Source organism: Lissotriton helveticus, chromosome 1_1 (genome assembly GCF_964261635.1).
Source record: "Lissotriton helveticus chromosome 1_1, aLisHel1.1, whole genome shotgun sequence".
In the NCBI taxonomy this organism is placed as follows: domain Eukaryota; kingdom Metazoa; phylum Chordata; class Amphibia; order Caudata; family Salamandridae; genus Lissotriton; species Lissotriton helveticus.
The window spans coordinates 725,259,956-725,283,505 of NC_136057.1; the positions used below are offsets into that span (position 1 = coordinate 725,259,956).

A 23,550-nucleotide genomic window follows, 5' to 3' on the forward strand; every position below is an offset into this window, starting at 1 on the left:
TTATTTGAGCTGTAAACATAAGATGGTTCGAGGAAGTGTGTGTAACTTTGTACATAGATATATAGATGAATATACTAAGATTTTTGTTGTCCCTTGTTTTTAATGATAGGTTGGAAATATTAGATTAAAAGTATTGAATGTATATGTGATGTAATTATTAGGACTCGACACTGATATGGATCTCTCATGTATTTTGTATAGGTACACTCGGAACATATATCATGGCTTCCTGATGAAGGCTTATCGCCGAAACGCGCGTAGCAATGTCAAATTACCTTTAGCCATGTTTTTGTGACTACATTATTTACCCTATTGTATATATATTATCTTTTGTATTCTTCTGAATCTATTTGTGAAATGTTTACATACATTGAAACGTATTGTGATGCACAATAAGCATAAAATGCACACCTTGATAATTAATGCTGGATCGACATTGAATGTTAAAAACCAGATCCCTAATAAATATATATTTTTGAATAAAATATCTTTTCGATATGTTCCTTTGCATTGGTTTTCCATATTTAGTAATCTTTGTTGCCAGTTACACTTGTTGTCAGTCCATGTTTATTTAAACACTTGTTCCTAAATATTTGTCCTTCCAAACACGTAATGATCCCAATTTAGGAACTCTAGTTGGGGATACCTCCTTTTCTCACACCCCTTTCAGTGTTTGAGGTGCCATGCTGCTATTTCTCTGCTACTGTGTTTTAAAACTATTAAATTGATGTTACTATTTTTATTTTCCTGGGAATAGGACATTGCATTACATTTTATTAGGGGAGCGGTTTTGAATCTTTTTAAAATCGGAACTTGGTGCCTCTTTCTTACCTTGCTGCTGGGGACATTTAAACTTGGGCTTTGCTGTCGGGGGCTCGTTCAGACTTTTGTTCTCCTTCCCCGGTCCACCACGGCTTGCCGCTTGATGTGGAAGGAAGTGAGGATTTGTTTTGGCCCCTCTTCCGCATTTCCGGCATCAGCACTGCGGGACGCGCTCTAGTCTTTCCCGGTTCCAGCTATTTAAGCACACGCTGGGCCGGGCGCGCTGCAGACAGTGGTTTTCAGTGTTCGAGGTGCCACACTGCTATTTCTCTGCTACTGTGTTTTAAAACTATTAAATTGATGTTGCTATTTTTATTTTCCAGGGAATAGGACATTGCATTACATTTTATTAGGGGAGCGGTTTTGAATCTTTTTAAAATCGGAACTTGGTGCCTCTTCCTTACCTTGCTGCTGGGGACATTTAAACTTGGGCTTTGCTGTCGGGGGCTCTTTTAGGCCTTTGTTCTCCTTCCCCGGTCCACCACGGCTTGCCGATTGATGTGGAGGGAAGTGAGTATTTGTTTTGGCCCCTCTTCCGCATTTCTGGCATCAGTGCTGCGGGACGCTCTCTAGTCTTTCCTGGTTCCAGCAATTTAAAAACATGCTGGCACGGACGCGCGCAGCGGGAGCGCCACTGGCAGGTTGGAGGCGCGCCAGAGGCAAGCCCGTAGGCGCCAAGTCTGCGCCCTGTGCCAGGAACCCTGGCCAATTCCATCTAAATGCAGAAGATCGTTTGATCTATTCCAGGGAACAGCTATTGGACTTGCAACCTCAGGAGCAGGGGGCCTGCTGGTTTGATAACACGCTGACTGTAAAGGATGTTCACTGGTTTACATGTGCTAATTGTGAGGCGTCCTTTCCACTAGGGGCTGGCCATGACTCTATTAAGGATGGATCTGGTGAGCCTAACTCTGCCCCTGTAAATCATATGTTCACTGGGTATCTTCTTAATGCTCGAGCCTTAATTAAACATGCCATTGAATTTAATGATTTTGTGTCCCGTCAAAAACCAGATTGGGTGTTTATTACAGAAACCTGGGCCAGAGATTGCTCGGGCCCTGATCTAGTAGAGGCAATTCCTTCGGGGTATCTCCTTGTGAGACAGTATAGGGAGGGGAAATTGGGGGGAGGTTTAGGGGCAATGTATAAAGATGTTTATTCCTGCTTTACAGAGGACCTTACATCTTCCACAGATGCCTATCAGGCTCTTTATTTTTCCCTGAAAGTTCTGACAAAGTTTTAGTGGAGTGATTACTTACCCACCTCCTGGACTCGGAGCCCTGTTTCCCCAGATTTTTAGTAATCAAATAGAGCCTTATTTAGCTCATTCAAAGGTTACGTTAGAGAAGACGGTGTGCCCTGAAACACAGGCCTTTTTGGAAGTCATGGAATCTTGTGGTTTTCCTCGGTTAGTGAAGAGTTCCACACATACGGCAGGACACATCCTTGATGGGATTTTTTCCAATGACTTGAGGGTCATGGTTCTGGATCCTTTTCCCCTCACCTGGTCTGACCATTTCGCTATTCCTTTTACCCTTGTAATGGCAGCACCTGCTTTGGACACCTGTGGCAGGAATAGGGTGTAATGGAAGAGAAATCTCAGACGGGTTAGTAAGGAGGCTCTTCATGATCAACTCGGTAAATATTGCCCCTCTTCTTATGTCGATGTTAATGTGCAACTCATCTGTTTAATAAGATCATGTAACTGTCTTCCCCATCTCGCTATCTTGCTATTTGTGCCACTTCTTTTTCCGCGCCAGGATACTTGTTAGTAATAGAGCGCGTTATAAACGTTTTTATAACATAACATGTACAACGAGTTTATCAGCTGGCTGATAACGGCCTTGGACTCTTTTGCCCCCCCTTAAAAAGCATTATGAGGCAAGAAAACGTCCTTCTGCCCCTTGGTTTTTTTACCGAGAGATTAAGGAAACTCAGGCAGGTTTGCCGACAGCAGGAAAGAAAATGGCGGATGGACTTTGAGAGTAGAAAGGGAACTGCTTAAAAGCCGGCTAAGGGAATATAAGGAAGCTATTAGAGAGGAAAAGGTTTCTTATTTTTTTTTACATGACCGAAGCTACTATATCCTCTAGGGAACTTTTCTCTATTATCAACTCCCTTTTAGTCCCTGTGACTAGTGCCAGCACAGAGGCTTCCCAGGACTTCTGCGATAAAATGGCAGACTTTTTTTATTCCAAAATTAAGGACATTTATACCTCCCTAGAGAATTCAAATCTGGGGAAGGCTAAAACATCTCTTCCTCTTGCTTCAGTGAAAGTTCCTACAGGGAACCGTCACCTACGATCTTTTCCTCCTATTCTTCAAGAAGAAACTGAATCGCTGTTAAGTGGGATTAGATTGGGGTCCCCACTTGAATGGTGTCCTCTTAAGGTCCTGAAAACTGGGAAAAGAGGTAGTTATATCTCCTCTAACGACTATCATCAATTCCGCCATCTCTGCTGGCCAATTTCCCACCGCATGGAAAACTGCAGTGGTAAAACCCCTGCTCAAGAAGGCCTCCTTTGATCCAACTGAATCTAAAAACTATAGGCCTATCTCTTTGTTGCATGTCCCTGCCAAAATCCTGGAAAGACATCTTAACCGCCATCTCAGTTGCTACTTGGAGGAATACCAACTGCTCGATGGTTCGCAGCATGGGTTCAGGAGGGAGCACAGCACAGAATCGGCACTAACCGTTGTATTTAACAACATTCGGCAACAGGTTGATGCTGGTCACACCACCTTGCTGATCCTCCTTGACCTGACTGCAGCCTTCGATACGATCTCCCCAAGTAGGCTGGTTGGTAGGCTCCAGGAAATTGGCATAGAGGAATCTGCACTTAACCTGTTGTCATCTTTCCTTACGGATCGGTCACAAATAGTTAAGATGGGTCAATTTTCGCCTGCCCCCAAAGAAATTGTTTTGTGGAGTACCTCAGGGATCCTCATTGAGTCCGACTCTCTTTAATATCTATGTAGCCCTGCTTGCTGCTGTGGTTAGGTCTTTTGGTTTAGAAGGCCTATCCTACGCTGATGACACTCAGATGCTGATTTCCATCATAGAGAGTGTCTCAGCAGCAAATTTTAATAATTGCATGCAAGCGATGGCTGCATGGATGGTGGAGAATTATCTTAGACTCAATGGGGATAAAACTAAGGTTATAATTTTTGGAGACAAGCTGGATATTTGGTCAAAGGCCTGGTGGCCTGTTTCTCTAGGAGCCTGCCCTGTCCCCTGTCTAAGTGCCAAGAATCTAGGCATTATTGTAGACTCCTCTTTGTCATTAACCGCATGCGCGCTAGCGGTTTTCCCGCTGCGCGCTGCGATTTTAAAAAATCCGCATTACGTGACGAGCTCAGCTCGTCATCAGCGTAGCGCAGGTTACGCCCATGACGAGCTGAGCTCGTCATCAGCCCGAAGGGGTTAAAGTCACAAATAAATAGAACCGTCACAACATGCTTTGGGATGATAAGGACTCTTGGGAAGATCTTTCGTTTTCTCTCCCTCTCAGCTCGGAAACAGGCAGTGGTCGCCCTTGTGGTATCCAGGTTGGATTACTGCAATGCCCTTTATTTAGGAATACATGGGGGGCTCCTGCATCGACTAACTGGTGCAGAATGCAGCGGCTAGGCTGGGCTGATGATTGGTCTTCCTAAATTTCATTCTGTCTCATCCACCATTAGGAGCCTTCACTGGCTCCCACTTGGGAGGAGAATTGTGTTTAAAGCCCCGTGTTTGGTACACAAGACCTTGCACAACAGGGGTGCTGAAGCCATTAATAAACTGTTTCACAGATATATCCCGAGCAAGAACCTGAGATCTGCCAGTGGGTAACAGTTTCTAGGTTCAGGAAACCCAGATGGGGGTGGGGGGGATTCAGGGCGTTTTCTCTGTTGGGCGCCAACTTGTGGAATCTGCTTCCTCTCTCAATCTCCAATTTGGAACTACTTTCTACCTTTAGGAAATCTTTCTCTTGCTCCAGCCCTCATCTCCCTTAATCCTTGAGTTTTAGTAATCAGTGAACTTTGATATACTGATCCTGTCTGCAGCGCCTTGATGCCTTCGGGCTAAGTTCGCGTTTTAAAAGTTTTATATTTATTCATTCATTCATTATCAGCACATATTCAGGAGTTCCTTGCACAGTATCATCACCTGCTGATGCAGTTGAACACTCATCGCCCTCTGTTCTACACACTCAGTTCAACAGTCAACATTTACCGCATTACACTCCCTGTGGAATGGAATTACTTCTTTCACTTACCAAATACAGTTCAAAGTCACTGCTTACTGACATCAGATACCCTTAAAAGTAAGTTATCAGTTCCTTGTAAAATGTTCCAATAACAATGTAGTTACAAAGCACCGGCATTGAGGGTTTTTGCAAGTTCCGATCTGTCATACGCTTCCAACTGGCAAGTTAAAACACATTTGGACCAGTTCTGCTCCGAGCATAGGCTACAGACACAAAAGGGAGCCATTGCTAGACCACTTTCAAATAGAGAGAAGGCGGGGGGGGGCAGTGGATTTAAAAGGCTTGTTTCAACTCATAACATAAGGATAAGATGGAGAATATGCTACAAATGTCTTATTTGTTAATGGGCCAAATTATGATGTCTCAATTATTGCTCTGATGAACAAATAACAATAAAAGTTATTTAAAAAAATAAAGAATTTTAAGTTACACTATCAATGCATCGGACAACATGACAGAACAGTATGACATACTCACCAAACAAGTACTACAGAAAATACTAAGGTCCAGACTCCCTGTTTCTGCAAGTTCAACTATTGTCTGCGAATAGAAAGAAAAATAATATATTTTGCCTCACTGTCTGATGGAATGATTTGATAACAGGAAACTATGTTGCAATTAGTCACACAAGATGAAAATATAAGGCTTTATTGTGTTTAAATGAAGGATTAGCATATTTCTGAACCGCTGTTGGGTTTAGGGAACTTTTTTTCCAAAAATAGAAGAAATAATATGCAAAACAATCACTGTGAGAGGCGTGTACATACAGAATCAGATCTTAGACTGCATATAAAACATATGTATAATATGGCCAAGAAAATCAAACTTAAGGACAATAAACAAAAGTGTTGATGCAGTGGTATAAACTAGGCAATTTGCATCTGGACAGCATATCATTTGTTGCCTAAACGGGTATATGCACATTTGAACCTGTCTGGTAAATACTTGCGTCCAGTTTCCAAATCCAAATTTTGCATGGGCATTATTTACTCAAATAGACATCATGCACACTGAATGTTGCGTAAGACATTTATTGTACAGACAAAAGGGCAATAGGTACACTGCGTCACGCCAACAACCCGGAGGCAGGCCGCTATGATAATCACATCTTATATCCAGCAGTGCAGTAGTCTGAGGGGAACCAACACAGCGGTCCTCGTGAACCCCAAAGGGGGCATACAAAGCAAAGAATTACACGCATCCGAACAGTGTAACTTTTAGCATGATCAATGGTCTTACTTTTCACGTTTTACCAGTGCTGTAGACAAACAAGTGAACATGAAGGTTCTGAGGCCGTTACAAAGCTGGCATCAGAGCACAGCCTGTGGAATCGGCAAATCCAAAGGATGCATCTACCAGCACTATTGTCACCCAACCAGTTCACACACACAAAAGAAAAACTCGAACAACAAACAACGGTGCAGTTGAGAAACATCATGCAATCGATACCTACTCGCAAGTGGGGCAGTGCGCTCACGCGCCGGGCAGCCGTGTGCGAATGTCCAGAGACTGTGGGTGTATGACCGCGCACGTGCCAGGTCCCCAGCACGGGGTCATAAGGCGGGGGGGGGGGGGACTATAGGATCAAGTGGCCTAGGGGAGTTAGGGGGTGACCGCATCCTCTGGCTGCGGATGCGGACCCTGGCATCAGGGCACGTCTCACCTCCCAGAGGAGGCCACATTGGCATCAGACACAGAGGCAGTAGGTCCACATGTACTCCGCACCCCTCTCATCCCATATCATCCGACACACCTACATCCGCAGCACCATCAGACGCGTCCGAGCCTGCCCGCTCCCTGGTCCAACACAAGAAGGGTTCCCAAATGTCATGAGGCCTGGAAGCAGTGGGCATTGTTTCCCAATAAGTAGTTAATTGTGCATGTCCGTATGTCACATCTTTCACCCAGTCTATGTATTTTGGGAGGACTGTCCTGCCCCAGTGTAATGATATTTGCCGTTTGGCGTATAGGAGGAGCAATGCATGCAATTTCCTATCACAAGGGATCGTGTCTTTGACATACCCTAACAAGCCTAGGAGCGGTGACGGTGCATCTGCCCTATGTAGAATCTGGTTAATGGCAGTGAAGATTTCTAACCAGTATCCTTCCAGCTTGGGACAGCTCCACGCCACATGAAGGAAGGACGCGTCTGCTCCGCCACATTTCCAGCAACTTGCATCCTCTCGGATGCCCATGCGGTGCAGTAGAGCCGGTGTGCGGTAATATCGGTGCAGAAACTTGAAGTGGATGAGCCTTAAACGATAGTTTGGAGACAGGGCTGTGAGTTGCGTGCAGCAATATTCCCACATGTCGTCCGTCCGTCAGAGGGTCAAGCAGGTCTGCATCCCAAGCCTGACGGGCCGTGGATATGGCAACCGGGGCCTGCTCTTGCATGCAGTTGTACAGTCTGGACACTAGTTTTTTCGGGGAAGGTCTGGAAAGTAGATTGTGGAGGGCGTCTAGCGCCGTTGGTTCCTCAGGAAATTGGGGCCCCAATTTCTTACAGGATTCCCGAAGGGAGTGATACAGCAGTGCATCAGCAAAGGAATCAGGCTCGTCCTCACTATTTGCAGTCAGTGCCATAAAAGTACCCTCGGGATAGATGTCCGCAAAGGTGTGCAGCCTCCGCCCCCGGAACGTGAGTGTGTCCCCTCTAGTACTCAAGCAAGGCAGCATCGGGTTGCCCCGCAGGGGTATAGCTGGCGCATAAAGCAAGGAGAGGCCCGCTCTGGTTCGTAATTCGCGCCAAGACCAGCGAAGCATTTCCACAGTGTCCACATCCTTTGAGGGTCGTTTGACTTTACCATAAAGCGCCACCCGGAGTGGCATCGGGGCAGCAACCGCTAGTTCCACCGCCACGTGCGGTTGGTAAGGGGTTGGGAAGGCCCAGAAATGTAGGAACTGCGCCTGAGCGCATAGGGCGTAGAGCTTGAAGTCGGGAGCACCGAGGCCTCCCTGTCTCAGCGGGAGTGTGAGCAGGTTCCAGGCGACCCTCGCTTGTTTCCCCGCCCAAACCAGTTGGAGTAACAGGGAGCGGACTCTCGCATGGAAATGCGCAGTCATGGGCAGCGGAACATTCACAAACAGATACAGGAATTTGGGGAGTACTACCATTTTCACCAATGCTATACGTGCCACCAGGGATAAGGGCAATTTGTTCCAGACCTCAATCTTCCTCTCAAGCCAGTCCACCGCTCTGCCAAAGTTCAGAGACCACAGCTCCTGTGTATCTCGACTAATCCAAATCCCCAAGTACTTAACCGCGTCAGTTTCCCAACGCAGGGGGTAGTCCGGTGACGGCTGACCTGTCTCATCTGTGAGGGGGAATGCAACAGACTTCGTCCAGTTTATGGACACTCCTGCAAGGCCTTCGAACCGCAATGGATTCATGTTGTCCCTGGGATTGATGATATACAATGTCACATCATCCGCGTATAGCGAAATCAGTAAACTCCGTGAGCTAAACCCAATACCCCTTGCAGTGTGGTGTTGTCGTATTCTGGCCGCAAGCGGTTCCATTGCAATGGCAAACAGGAGAGGGGACAGTGGGCATCCCTGTCTGGTCCCTCTAGAGATCGCAAAGGGTTTGGAAACGAGGCCATTGACACTCACTCTGGCTCTAGGTTCGCAATAAAGGAGTTTGATGAGGGTTATAAAATTACTACTGAATCCCATCCGTTCCAGAACCCTGAACAAATAAGGCCACTCCAAGGAGTCAAACGCCTTAGTGGCGTCAAGGAACACCACTGCAGCCTGAACAGAGGGGTGTAAGTAATGTAGGACCGAGAATATTGTCCTGAGATTATGGGACGTGGCACGACCAGGTATGAACCCGGATTGGTCGGGAAGTGCGATGATCGGCAACATTGGCTGTAATTTATCCGCAATTATTTTGGCATAGATTTTGGAATCTACATTAATCAGGGATAGGGGTCTATAGGAGTCTAGAAACAGTTCATCCTTGTCAGGCTTTAGTAGTGTAATTATTAAGGCTTCATGCATGGAGTCCGGAAGAGAGTTCAATTCAAGGGCCTCAACAAACACCGAATGCAATTTCGGCGCCAGTTCTTCCGCGTATGTCTTATAAAAGGTCGTAGTCAGACCGTCAGGGCCAGGGGCTTTATTGGCCGGCATGCTTTTTATCACTTGAAGTATATCCTGAACTGTCACTGGGAGGTCCATATATTGTCTGTGGTTATTATTGAACCAAACCAGGGCGATGGAATCCAAAAAGCTCTCTAGGGAAGCCGGAATTTCGGACAGCTTGGTGGTATATAGGGACGCGTAGAAGTCCGTGAAGGCGTGTAGTACTGCTTCCTGGCCAAGAACCAGGGACCCTCCAGTGTCATGTATAGCATGTATGTAATGCGATTGTGTACGGGGTGCTATCAATCTCGCTAGGGTTCTGCTGGGCCTATCCCCCTCCCCATACCTCCGAGCCTCGGCCTGTTTCCCCAGGAATCTCACCTCACGTTCCGCTTCCTCATTAAAGGCGAGGAGCTTGGACTTGAAATCGCCTGCAGTTTGCAAGGATTGGTCACGGCAAAAGGCCGCATCAAGGTCTTTCAATTCACGTTCTAACCGTGCTAGTGTAGTGCGAATGGACCGTAACACCCCCGCCTTCCTCGCTATGCACTGACCCCGTATCACCGCCTTAAAGGCGTCCCATACAATGGCCTCTGATGACACTGATCCCGTATTTTCAGCAAAATACTTAAGTATGTCTTCCCTGATCTCTTCGACAAACACTGGATCCGTTAGGGCATGTGGGGGAAGACGCCATGTGAACTCCCTGTGAATGGTATCAGGTAGACACAGCTCAAGCATGCATGGGGCATGGTCTGACAGGGATCTAGCTTGGACGTCAACTGCACTCACCCATGTAGCCACCTCAGGTGACACCAGCCAGAAATCCAATCGCGACCAAGCAGACTGATGACACGTAAAGCAAGTCCCCACCTTCTCCCCGGGGTGTCTAATTCTCCACACATCTGCCAGTCTCCCCTCTCCCATTATATCCAGGACAGCCTGTCGAGCTCTAGTATGTGTAGGTCTACCCACACCCCTACGATCCATGACATCATTCAGCACAACATTAAAATCGCCCCCAAGAATCACCGATTGGCAATCAAGCAAAGCAATACGTGCCCATAAATTCCGAAAGAAGTCTGGATCGTCCACATTTGGACCGTATATGGCAGCCATCACCACCGGGCGCCCTTGCAAGGTGCCCTTTAGGATAACATATCTCCCATCCGTATCCTGCACACATGTGTGTTCACGCCAGTCCAGCCCTCTGCGCACTAGTATAGCCACCCCTCTCGCATACTGAGAGTAAATAGCAGAATACACCATTGACCACCTAGCATTTCTCAGTCTAGGCGAAGGGACGGCATTGAGGTGAGTCTCTTGCAAAAAGCAAATGTCCACATTATGTCGGGCCAGCGTACTGTGCAATAACCGGGCTTTCTTGTAGTCCCCAAGGCCTCTAATGTTCCAGGTCCACAGCTTAACCCCCCCCATCACAGAAGTACAAACAGTTGGTCATGACATCCAACAGTACCATCCCTCCGGTTTCGTCAGGACCAGCCCGCCGCACGTTACGTGCCCCTGCGTGTGAAAATGCACGCATATAACAGTTCTCAGTGCACCAATTAAAATCTACAAACAACAACTTCATTAACTCCCCCCACCTCCCCCCACCCTCACCAACCCCCCAATCAGGTTGTGACAAATCCCTTAAGAAAGCACGCACAACGTGATAGATCCCCAACTCAAGAAACAATGGGATGCACCCCATGGGGACGTGGTGCACCAAGCTTACACCCCCGTGTTAGCGGGGTGGCTACATTTAAGTAGTAAGTCTCCGTGGCCCCATTGTAACCCCCGCCTCTGGGTCGACCAATCCCACCACAGTCACTGCCATTTGCGGTGCAAGGTCCGGGCAAGCATAAATGGGCAGCTTGTAATAGAGCAGTGTCTTACCCCACACGTTCTCCAGGTCCATTGCACCAGCCAAAGGTGCAGGGATGTCACCGACCAGCAGTCCAAGACGTGAGGGCAGGAAGGATAGTGGTATTGCGCAACAGACGGGGAGCACTCATTTAGTCGTTGTCACTGAGTTGTTCAGTCGTATCCTCCAGCCTGGGGGACTTCCGTCTAGCTCCCGTACCAGCAATGTGTTTCGCAAATTTGAGCGCGGATTTCGCATCAGTGAAGAAGTGCGTTTCGTTGTCATGTAGCACCTTCAGCTTTGCCGGCTATAACAGGGAATATTGCACGCCAGACTGCAGCAACACTTTTTTGGCTGGCAGAAATTCCTTGCGGGCCGCCTGCACCAGAGGGGTGAAATCCGGGTAAAAGGAGATGTCATTCCCTTTGTGTGTTATCCTCCCCTTCTCCCTCGCCAGCCGCAATATTAGATCTCTGTCCTGGTAATTTAGCAGTTTGGCCAGTATCGGACGCGGCGGCGCACCCACCGGCGGTTTCTTCCCAAGCGACCGGTGAGCCCTCTCAACCGTAAAAACTGGCGATAGGGCCGGGTCAAAGAGTTCGTGGAGTAGGTCAGTCACGAAAGCCTCCATCTTGCCTGTGTTCGCCGTCTCTGGAATACCCGTGATGCGCACGTTGGATCTTCGGGAGCGCGCTTCCAAATCATCTGATTTAGCGCGCAGATTGTCCAGTTCTTTCTCCAGGTTCGTAATATGTTTCTTAGCCTGCTGTTGAAATTCGCAGCACTCAGTTTGTCTGTTCTCCAAACAATCCAGTCTGGTCTCGTGCGCGCCCACCTTGGACTTGACTGATTCTAACTGTTCCGACATGGCATCTAGTTTGGTATCTATACTCCTCAAGCTAGATCTAACTTCCATCATAAGTGCCCCAAAATCTATTTCCGCCGGTGCACCTTGTGACGACATCTCACCTCCAGATATATCAGGTGTAGGGGTCTTTGGTGGCCTCTTATTATCAAAGCTTATTTTAGCCTGCCTGGCCTCAGCTTTACCCATGGTTATGGCCGTGTCCGGGCAGCAAGCAATTCTTTCGGCACCGCTTGTGTATTTGCAGCACTTAAGAACCTGTCGCGCCCACCAGCAACCTTCCCGCAGCAAAGAGCACAGTTCAACACGCAGGCACTCCGGTCACAGGCATATCACCCCTCCAGTCGCCCTCCACCAGCTGAATGCTGCTCCGAGTGTAGTCAGGCAACAAGATGGCGGCAGTCCCAGTCGCAGTTATCCGGTTTGCGCGCCAAAGCCAGCCCAGGATATGTCCACTTTACGGGGCCGAGGTCACAGTGGGTGGCCCCCGAACCCCCGATCCCTTCGGGTGGAATGTGCGTGATTGGCCGTCCGGGCCTGATTCGGTGGGCTCGATGCACCCCCGGCAGGGCAGTGTGTCCGCAGTAAAAGGCGGCCGTACCGCACCGCCTCCACAAAGTTTCCGCCTCACCTCATGTAAGTGCAGATGATCGCCGTGCGAGGTTCGTCCCAGCCACCAGACGGGTCGGTTCAGCGCCGCTGATCTTGCAACGGTCACAGGGAGCCGGTCGGCATTCCGGAAGGATCACAGCCGGTCTCAGTACCTCTGCAAGGAACCCCCCGTCTTCACCGTTTCAGCAGGCTATCGGATATCCCCTCGAAGCAGCTGGGGGTCCGCCAGAGTGTATCGCCGAGGTGGCCTCGCCGCCGCCGGACCCAGCGATCTCCTGTACCGGATCTCTCAGGGCCTCCGAAGCCGCGGCCCACAGTAGCCCTCCGCAGCCAGGCCCCAGCTCCACGGTCGCGGGACGTCTCCGGCGGTCAGTGCAGCCGCGTGTAGGATGTCGGTTCCTTCGCCGTCCGGGGGTTCCCGCACCTCAAACTCCGGCCACAGGATCTCTATATGACCGTGGTCAATCCCCAGGTGTGACGGGGGTCCGCAAGGGCTGGAAGAAGGATCAATAAAGGATTTCTAGATGTAGCCGGTGGAGCTCACTCACTGAGCGGCCATCTCGCTGCTCGGCTAGCCACGCCCCCCCGAATGTTAGGATAACTTAATGTTCCCATTTTGCTCTTTTCTGAAATGATTAAAGTTATTAAATAATGTCACCACTTCAAACAAATATCTCATAAAAAAGGCTACTGCACTTTCAAATACTATCAGTAATGCTTACAATGAATTAATGTAGGTGCTAATTAGATCTTCAGCATCACTAGAGGTTTTTGAATGCCCAAATATTAACTGCTAAGACATAGCAACAATGGCATCTTATTTTCTAGTTCCAACAAAATAAGGGAGGTACCCTAATACTTTAGAAAAGGGACGGGTCTGTGGAGCACAAAAAAGAGATAATTCCCTTTTGAATGAGATCAGATTTTAAACAAGATGAAAATACAAGTGGTTATAAAAACCTACCTCCAACTTGGACCATGTGATATAGATGTTAATATTAACATGAACAAAAACTCGAGGTATTATAACAACAAAGAGGGGACATAGAAAAACTGGCCACAGATTATTATCCACGTTGCTAAAATACGTCGCAGTAATGGCAAAAAAAACCCAATCACTACAGAAAACAATCAACAATCGTACTCGTACACAGGTTATTTATTTAAAACCATAATTCATACATATAAAAACCAAAATGGCTTATTTCAAAAAAACCATTTCAAATATCAACTTGTAAAATTCAAAATTATGTATCTATCAGTGCGTTTTATAAGAGAAAACTTTTTTTCTTGATTACATGAATTACATCTATATTCATTTTGTTGTCCAAAAACATACTATCAAATACAGTAGCAAGGAATAGCACTTCCTCTTTCTTCGCTGCTCAGCAGCCATTTAAGTGCTTTTCCTTACTACTGTTTCTTTGGCTTCATTGTGCATGTTTTGCTGCTTGCCTACCCGGTTTTCAGTATGGTCCCTTGTGGGTTGCTCGATAGCGAGACGCCATCTGGTGTCCTCGCGCTATTTGTTTCGCAGGGGTCCGGTTGTTCGCCCCAGACTGAGGCGAACCTGCGTGGCATGTCAGGTGCCCTGATTGTTATCTTGCCTCTTGCGTTATTTGCGCTTGCAAAATACTTCTTGTCGAGTTACTTGCAGGATCCAAGAGCCTGGGAAACTGTTCCCACTGGCAGTATTCTCGTCCAGTGTCAGACACAGTGCGATGCTCTCTGTGTCCGCTAGGGGCGGGCACTCGCGGGGGCTTCCGCACAGCGAGGGAATCCCTCACGTCCTGTTTCTGAGGTGCGGTGTGCTCCGTACTCGGCAGAGGTCGGGGCACACTCTCGCGCTGGTCCCAGCAGAGGGGATTCCCTCTTGCATTCTTTTCATTCCACACATTGCGCTGCGCTGACTCTTCCGACTATCTAAGCGGGGGTCACGCGCGCTGGTGACAGTTTCGAGTGACGCTCGGCTGGCTTTCTACTTCCTCTCGCTGTTGTAGGATTTCAATTGCATTGTCACTGACTCCAGTGTGTGGTTTATCCGAGGAGCGTTCTCTGTACCCTTTCCTGTCCTCCTTGCTCCCTGTTCATGCTGAATTAGTGGAAGCGATTGATGCATCCTTGGAGAGGGTGGTGTCCTCGGCGCTGGAGCCCTGAAGACGTTGAATTATTGAACTGACTGTTAGGAGGACGCATGTGCCCTCGTCAGGGAGAGACGGGGCCGCCTCTGGCACTAGAGACCCCCCAGGAACCCAGGCAAGTGCAAGGGGCGCGCTGGTCACCCTAAAGCCTCCTCATTGGATGCCTTCAAACGGCTGAGCCTGGCCTTTTAAAAGAGGCGCCTTGAGACAGCCGTTTAAGAGGATGCCCAACCGGGAGAGACCCCCCCGAGGAGTATTCCTGCCCTCAAGATGAGGCAGATGATAATACGGGGGCGAACACCGATCTAGACGGTGACTCAGACAATAAGCCCGGTCCGAGAAGACCCTGGCGCCCGGAAGGGGGCGCCAAGAATCCCAGCTGGAGGAACCTCAAGCCACCGAGTCCACTGATACCTCAGGAATGTTAAACCCTGAAGAAATATATCGCCCCCATTCAGAGGACCGGATACCTGCGCCTTTTGCGGTGTCATACGAAGTCAACCGCATTAGCAAGCCGATGGACCAGTAGGTCCGCTTCCATCTGAGAGCGGAATGCCCCCAACCAGCACTAGCGAATAAGGTGGCTCATACGAAATTGATTCGAAAATTACGACCTTCATCAAGAAATGTATCAAAGACCCAAAAAAGGGTCTAGACTGCTCTTGGCGGTCTTGCCAAGATAAGCTATTAGATGTCCTGGAGCCGCTAACAAAAATTCTCGACATAGCGGAAGATGTCACAGAGACTGGCCATCTGATTGGCCCGGTATTACTCTTGGGTTGGGCCTAAATGGCTCTGTTTCCTCGAAAACTTAAACTGTGCGCTTTCCGCGGAACACAGATGTTTTTTGCTCATCAAAATTGAACCCAGTGAACTGGCTACCACGGAGGCTGGCCCTGTGGCGAACGGAGGCCTCTTTGGAGAGCCATTCGGTAAAGAACTTTACCGCTTTGTAAACCCTTTCTCCTCCCTTGACAAGGCTCAACAATACGTTAGTAATGTGTTCAGCCAGCAAATTTTTGGAGGGGCAGGAAGAGGTAGGGGGTGCTCCTCCGGCCCCACGTCCAATCCCAACCCCCACAGACTCCAGACTAAACGCTCCTTGCAATGGCAGGACCAGAAGCCGTTCGGAAGCTTCTACCCTTCGAGAGGTCGCGGCAAGGGCAGTGGCGGGAAAGGCGGCTTCCAAGGACCCAACAACGCACCAGGAGGTGTCACAGGTAAGGCTTACCCCTTTTTCCTACCAGAGGTGGGAGGGAAGGCTACAGGGGTTTCTTCACAAGTGGGCGGAGATTACACAAGACACGTGGGTGCTTCAGACGGTCTCTGGGTTTCACATAGAGGTCCATGGCACACCGCGTCAAAGGTCTTGCCCTCGCCCTTTGGTTTTTTTCACGAGAAGCATCGCAGTTGGTCAACAGGGAGGTGGTGGAACTCCTCCAAAAAAGGAGCCATCGTTCATGCCTCCCCTCATCCCCGGGGTTTCATCAGCATTCTTTTTCTGGTCGAAAAGAAAGGAAAGGGTCTCAGGCCAGTGATCAATCTATGAGACTTCAATCAGTGGGTGGTTTACTGCCATTTAAAAATTAAAGTGATCCACCTTCCCAGGGACGTTCTTGTACCAGGCTACTGGATGGTAAGGCTCGGCCTGAAGGATGCCTCCCTGACCGTGTGATTTTTCCTCTACACAGACGATTTTTGCAGTTTCAATGGAGGAATCGGTTCTACGAGTTTACTTGGCTTCCGTCCGGCATGTCATCCGCTCCTTGGTGCTTCACCAAGCTGCTGAGACCGGTTTTGGAATGGCTCAGGGCACGAGGCGTACGCCTCAGTCTATCTCGATGACGACATCCTCCTGATGCACCAGGACGAGTCGGTGTTGCTCTCTCAACTGCGAATGACTCAATCCCTTCTCCAGGATGTCAGATTTATTTTGAACGATCTGAAGTCGGTCTTCATTCTCACACAATGCTTGACCTTTCTGGGGTTCGAAGTCGACACCTTGCACCAATGCCTGCAATTACCCCAGCCTAAGATTTGCATGATTCGCAGGGAGCTGCGCTGGACCTTAGCAAAGGGCACCTTCTCCCTGAGACATTAGGTTTGGATCGTCGGCCTGTTGGCCTCGATCCAGGCGATCTTCCCCGGACCTCTTCACTATCGGGAGCTGCAACGCCTGAAAATGCAACATTTACACCAGGGCTGTCAGTGATCCAAACACAAACAGTCTCTCCATATCAATTGTTTGGAGCTCCTGGCGGGCTCTTTTGCGATCCAGAGCCTAGCAGCCAAAAAGGCGCCCTGCGCTATTCTCTTAAAGATGGACAATGTTTTCGCGGTGCGGTATATCAATCACCTGGGAGGCACGAGGTCCAAGGTTCTGGTTGATCTGGCCAATTATTTTTGAACTACTGTCTCCGGCACAATCGGTCCGTCACGGTGGAATATCTCCCAGGGTGTCTCAACCAAACAGCAGACTGGAACTCCAGGCACCTGCAAATTAGTGTCTGGTAGTTGGACCCCCAGGTATTACATGGACTCATGGATCATTGGGGTCCGTGTCAAGTGGATTTCTTTGCGTTGCGCATCAATCACCAACTACCATGTTTTTTTTCAGTTGGAGGCCGGACCCTCTCGCGGAGGCGACTGACATTTCTCCAGGACTGTACTCTTTTTCGGGGGTACGCCTTTCCCCATTCTTCATGATTCCCAGGCTCACGGCTCTAGTCACAAACTTTTTATGGATTTTCCAATCCAACTACCCCAGACTCCTCTTCTGCTGACGAGCTCGAACCGTTAATTGCACCCTCTGGTTCAAGGCCCTCATGGTATGGAAGATTAAAGGGGTCGCTGGGAAATCCCTGGCCTTTCGGAGGGCTACCTCCCTTATCAGAAAAGCATATTCGGAGTCCATGGTCAAGTTACGGGGTTACGATCCCATGGGGGTAGGGGTCGTTCACGTGGTGAACTACTTGTAGGAGCTGGCTGAGAAGTGCTGGACTTACCGTTTAATTAATGCCAGCCGCTCTGCTATTTCAGCAGGTCATGCGCCTCTGCATGAGATTCCGGTGGGTGAGCACCCACTGGTTTGTAGATTGATGAGAGGTATTCGACTGTCTTTTCCTCCATGCCCGAAGTATGCCTCCTTATGAGATGTAAATACTGTCCTCCGACTATTACAGTCCTGTTATTGATATCTTTCGCGGAAGCAACTGATAGGGAAGTTGGCATTGCTTTTTTGTCTTATCTCCTGCAAACTAGTATCAGATGGGCGAGCGCTAGAGGTATCTTTTCATGTTTTCACGCCGGAGGGCATGTCTTTTACAATTGGCCAACGGACAAAGTCCAATACTAGGGTTGTGCATTATCCAGCCTTCCCCAGTCATCCCAAATTGTGCATGGTACACTGCCTCAAGGCTTATGAAACACTGACGGAAGAGTATGGCCCCCCTGGGACCTCACAACTTTTTCTGTAGTTAAAGAAACCTTTTAAATCAGTCTAATCTGCTACAATTGCACGCTGGGTGTGATGGGTACTGCAGGAAGCTGGAATAGACACCTCCACCTTTGGGGCACATTCTGTGAGGCGTGCCATGGCGTCCAAAGCCTTTGTACCAGGGGGTCATTTAGAGGACATCCTCAAGGCAGCGAATTGGTCCTCGAACTCTGTTTTTAAGGCGTTCTATTTCAAGCCTGTCTTAGGCATGGCCTCGCTAGTGGTAGATCAGCTTTGAACTAGCATAATCCGAGCCTCCGACATAGAATGTAAAATTTCCTAGCTATCGTGAAGGAAAGTTTCAATTCTATAAAGGACGCGGAGGCGAGGATTATTCCCTCTCATTGCACTTTGCCTCCTTGTACCCTCCTGGTGTACTTTCTCCAGTATCTGTTGGATAAATATTTCTATGATTACATTTTTCTTTTCTTTTTTTAATCGAACAAGATGCTTGTTTTCAGATGTTTGCCATGATACCTGATTTCCCTGTGTTTGCCATGATACCTGATTTGACTGCCTCCATGATGTACATTGAAACTTGCTGTTCCTTGTGATTGTACATCTGGCTGGTTCGCCGGTGTTCTGAGGCGATCTCTTTGCCTTCGCAGGGTCAGACCAGAAGCAAGATTACTGATCGGAAAACCGGATACCCTTGTTCGCCCGAAGAAAGAGGAAGTGCAGTTCCTTGCTACTGTTTATATGGACCTATCTCTATGGCAGAAAAGACCGAGGTAAACTCAGAAAAGACCGAGGTCCTCATTTTCGGACCCTGCACCTCTGCCTAGACCACCACCTGGTGGGCCTCTGCCCTTTGGAGCCAACCCACCCCTATGGACCACGCCCGGAACCTCAGCATTATCCTCGACTCCTCCCTCTGCATGAACCGCCAGATCAACGCAGTCGCCTCCACTAGCTTCAATTACCTCCGCACCCTTCCGTAAGACCTTCAAGTGTGCCCCCCCAGAATGCAGAAAGACAGTCACTCACACACTCATCCCCAGCAGACTGGACTACGGCAACGCCCTCTACACCGGAACCAACAAGTCTCTTCTGCACAGGCTCCAGACAATCCAGAATGCCGCAGCGAGACTGGTCCTCGGACACCACGCCAGGAGCACATGACCCAACACCTATGAGGCCTCCACTGGCTCCCCATCGAGAAGAAAAATTGCCTCCCTGCATGTCATAGAAAGATGAGAGGGACCCAATGAAAAATGGGGATGGGTTGCAGAACTTGGAAAAAGAAACCAGGGAAAGCACAAGCGATAATGGAATAATGCTTAGAATATTACGATGGAGGGGGAGGGTAGCTGGGGACCTGTGGCCTTTATGGGTGGGGGTGGAAGGGGGGAGGGGGGAGGGGAGAGGGAAGAGCCATCTCCTTTCTCTTGAGCCACTTCCTTGTACTGAATAAGCATCGTATCCCAGAAAGCAGCTATAGGTTACCGGCGTACACGACATACCTCCTTCCAATGCAGTGCAGCACTTTCTGCGTCGCCCCATCTAAGCAGTGCCTTGCGTCATCGGGAGAGAGCTGGGGGGGTGGTGGGCTCTTCAGTACATGGTTAGTAGCTGAATGGCTAGAAAGAGGGAGAGGTCGGAGAAGCGCACCCCAACCATGTGATTTTTTGTCTGTAGAAAATACTTAAGGCAGTAGCTTCACATGAATTTACTAGGTACGTTCTGTGAAAGTGGCTAATGAAGTATGTATTGCGTGCCAAAAACGTGCTATGCTGGGGCAAGACCAAAGCATGTGCCGAAGATCGGCAACCTGGGAGAGACATCAATGTTAGATACGTGTGGAAAGGAAAGGGGAGGGAAGGGAACCCATTTGTCAATTCCGGCCCACAAGAAGGGTATCACTGGTCACTTGGGCAATGGGAATAATAACAACAGGTAACAAACAAAACTGTAACCAAAACCAGAGCCTGCAGCCAAGGGCAGCATGCTCAAAACTTTGCTCTATGAGGCAGTACATAAAACAGGGGTGTTCCTGGAGAGCCACTAATGTTGGAAAAAGAAGCTGAAGACGTGCAATCCAAGTCGAGGTAGGACGTCAGGGGTCCCCGGGCGGTCAGGGGGAATCTGTATAGTAGATCATCTGCTGTTTGTGGCTTTGTAACTGGGCCTAACAAAAGCTCCTCATGCCGAAACAAGTTATTCTCGCTTGCGGTATCACTGGAGTCAGTATGCTGGGGCCACAAGGATTGTTGTCCGAGAGCAAGTGATGAGTCTATTACCAAATGTTGATTCTGGCAGAGTGCATGAGGTGAGGACAGCCTAGGGGTGCCCCAGGCCTATTTCGAGGTCGATTTCTTCAGTGTCTACGCCTGCCGGGCTGGGATGAGTTAAGTCTATCTGCGGGGGATGGGGCGATGGCTGCACTCAAAGTGGTTCCCACCCAGTCCCAGGCTTAGTTCGGCTCAGTGAAGAAGTGAGCTTGTTGGTAATGCATTACCTTCAAATTCGCTGGAAATAGAAGAGAGTATTGAACATTTAAGTGTCGGAGGCAGCGCTTCACTTTCAAAAAGGAGGAGCATTGCTGCTGAGTCAGCACTGTGTAGTGTGGGACTATCGATATGCGTCAATTTTCATATTTTAGAGCAGCTGTGCATCTAGCCACCTGTAGGATGGCATCTCGATCTTTGTAATGGAGTATCTTTGCCACCATTAAACAGGGAGGGTGGTTGCTAGGCAGAAGTCTGCAGCAGGGTACCCGGTGTACTCTTTCCATTGAGAAATGTGGGAATTGTGACTGGGTTGGTGTGAAGAGCTTCTCCCATTCCTCCATAAATTCAACCATTGTCTGAGATCCCTCAACACCCTATGGGAGACCCACTATTCGTATGTTGTTTCCCAGTGCCCTCCCTTCGGCGTCCTTCACACGATATTCCAGTCTTTGCATTCAATTGAGGAGATCCCGTGTGGGCTGGTCTTGATTTGCAAAACATGGCTTCATCTCAGCGAGGCGACGTTCAGCATCAGTGACCCGAGAGGCTAATTTCTGCTAGTCTTCATGGAGGAGTCTGAACTCCACTCAAATTTCCTCTATGCAGGACTCGACAGATGTGCACGAGGTCTCGATGGCATGTAATCTAGTTTAGCTTGGGGATGGGCAGGTCACTACATTCCATCCGATTCGATATTCGCGGTGCTGGTGAGGTTGGGCGGGATTGACTCCTGGTACTCTGGTCTGCCCATAGTGGTCGTGGGGAATTAGGCAATTTGAGATCCAGTGGATGTAACAGGTAGGCAAGCCGTCCAGGTGGGCAACCTGTCTAGAAGGCCTCTGGTAATGTCCCTGACAGAGCTCCTAGGGTATTAGGTGATTGGAGAGGGCATCAAACCAGGCCTGAGCCCCTGTCACACTAGGAAGCAGGCAGTGGGGTGGTAACTATCATGGTAGAGGCCAAGCGCAGTATGGATTAACACAGTGGGTTAGGGACCCAGTTGCGTCCTTTTATTTTTGTAGGGCTATAAACACGCACAAACAGCCATGTGCAGCATAATGATCGACTGGACACCCCTTGACACCGGAACCACAACATCCATCATATCCTCCATCCATTCTGGAGCTCCAAATGACCCCTGCCCTCACCACGTCTTCAATCTCGGACATAAAGAAATTGGACCACCGCTCACCAGCATCAACTAAGTGCTTAGATTCGCCACATTCCTGGAATCATGGAAACACACCAAAGCAAAACCATTTCTGAAAAAACCAACAGCGGAACCACCCAACCTCAAGAACTACTGGCCCCTCTCGCACCACCCCTTCCCGAACCTAGGTGCTGGAGAAAGCAAACAACAGCCAATTCACGGACAACTTAGAATCAAACCATCTGCTTGACCCCTCCCAATCTGGATTCCGCTCCTACCCAGCAAGAAACCACCCTTATAGCTGCCATGGACAACGTAAGAGCCATCATTAACCACAGCAAATCAGCAGCCCTGATCCTCCTCGACCTGTCAAAGGCCATCGAAACATTCTCCCACCACATCCTCATCCAAAGACTTCACCATCTCCGCATCTGCAGACAGAAAAGCCCTCAAGCTATTATTCTCTTATCTCACCGGCTGCACACAGAGCCCGCCTCCCACAATACAGCTCCTTCCCCAAAAGCATCATTAGCGGCATACTCCAGTGTTCCTCTCTCAGTCCCACAGTGTTCAACGTCTACATGATGCCACTAATATCCACAAGCTCAACATAATCTCATATGCCAACGACAACCATCTCATACTCTCCCTCACCAAAGAGACAGACTCCACTAGAGCGAACTTCCAGAGCGCCATGTTAGACGTCGCCGACTGGATGAGAACCAACTGCATCAAGCTCAATACAGACAAGATCGAAATACTCCTCTTCGGAAGACCCCCTTCACCGTGTGACGACACCTAGTGGCCCTCCGACTAACATCTACCCCCACTACACACGCCCGCAATCTCTGCATCATCCTCGACAGGAGCTCTCCATGAGACAACAGGCTAACTCAGTAGCAGTCACCTGCTTCAACACCCTCAGAATGCTCCGCAAGATCTTCAGATGGATTCCAACAGACACCAGGAGAACGGTCACACAATCTCTCATCACTAGTCTACGGGAACGCCCTGTCAGCAGAACTACCACCCTCCTCCTCAAGTACCCCTGAACCATCCAGAACTCAGCGGCAAGAATCTTCTGCAAAATGCTAAGGCGAGTCAACTTAACCCCACCCCCACCTCCTCAACATGCACTGGGTCCCCATCAAGAAGAGATGCCATTTCAAACTGCTCAGGCACACCTACAAAGCCCTCCACAACATGGGACCCGAATACCTGAACAACGACTGACCTTCCACCACCTCACCAGACACCTGTGGTCTGCTTCCCTGGCCCTCACCACCGTCTCCTGAATCCATCGTATTCGAGCCAGAGGATGCGCCTTCTCCCACCTCGCTGCTAAGGCATGGACTTCACCATCCACCTCCGAAACTCCTCCACCCTTGCCGAATTCAAGAGCTGCTTAAGACCTGGATGTTCAAATAGCTCTGCCCAACACAGCACCTTGATAACCCTGTGGTAATTAGTGCACTTTAAAAATACTGATTGGCTGATTGCTAAATTAGGAGCCAAATAACTTGAAGGCTGGGCAAGTATTATTCCTGCAAAGTTATTATTGTCCCTGCTATGTTATGGTGATGTAATGAATACTGAAGCTGCTGGAACTTCAACTGCCAGGGCATTTTTATTGCTCACATGTTAGACCTGGCAGCATTTATTTTATCTTCTATCCTGCCGATTTATTTCTTATGTGGAGCCATTTCCACCAGATACCAGCAGAGGGCACCTGGTGTAATTTTGAGCAGCCAGCCTCACACGTAGCACCGGCGGCACACTACATATACGGATCAAGTCGTCTCCAACCC

At 48.9% G+C, this 23,550-nt stretch overlaps 1 protein-coding gene across 2 annotated transcripts in view; it reads right to left on the bottom strand.

Annotated features, from left to right (window-relative positions):
- ZDHHC17 (zDHHC palmitoyltransferase 17) overlaps positions 1-23,550 on the bottom strand; it is a 528,357-nt gene that overhangs the window by 244,638 nt on the left and 260,169 nt on the right. For both annotated transcript variants that reach the window (XM_078674258.1, XM_078674257.1), the window contains one exon: positions 5,553-5,615. In XM_078674258.1, the coding sequence (XP_078530384.1) occupies positions 5,553-5,615 (63 nt within the window). The remainder of the gene's footprint in view (positions 1-5,552; positions 5,616-23,550) is intronic.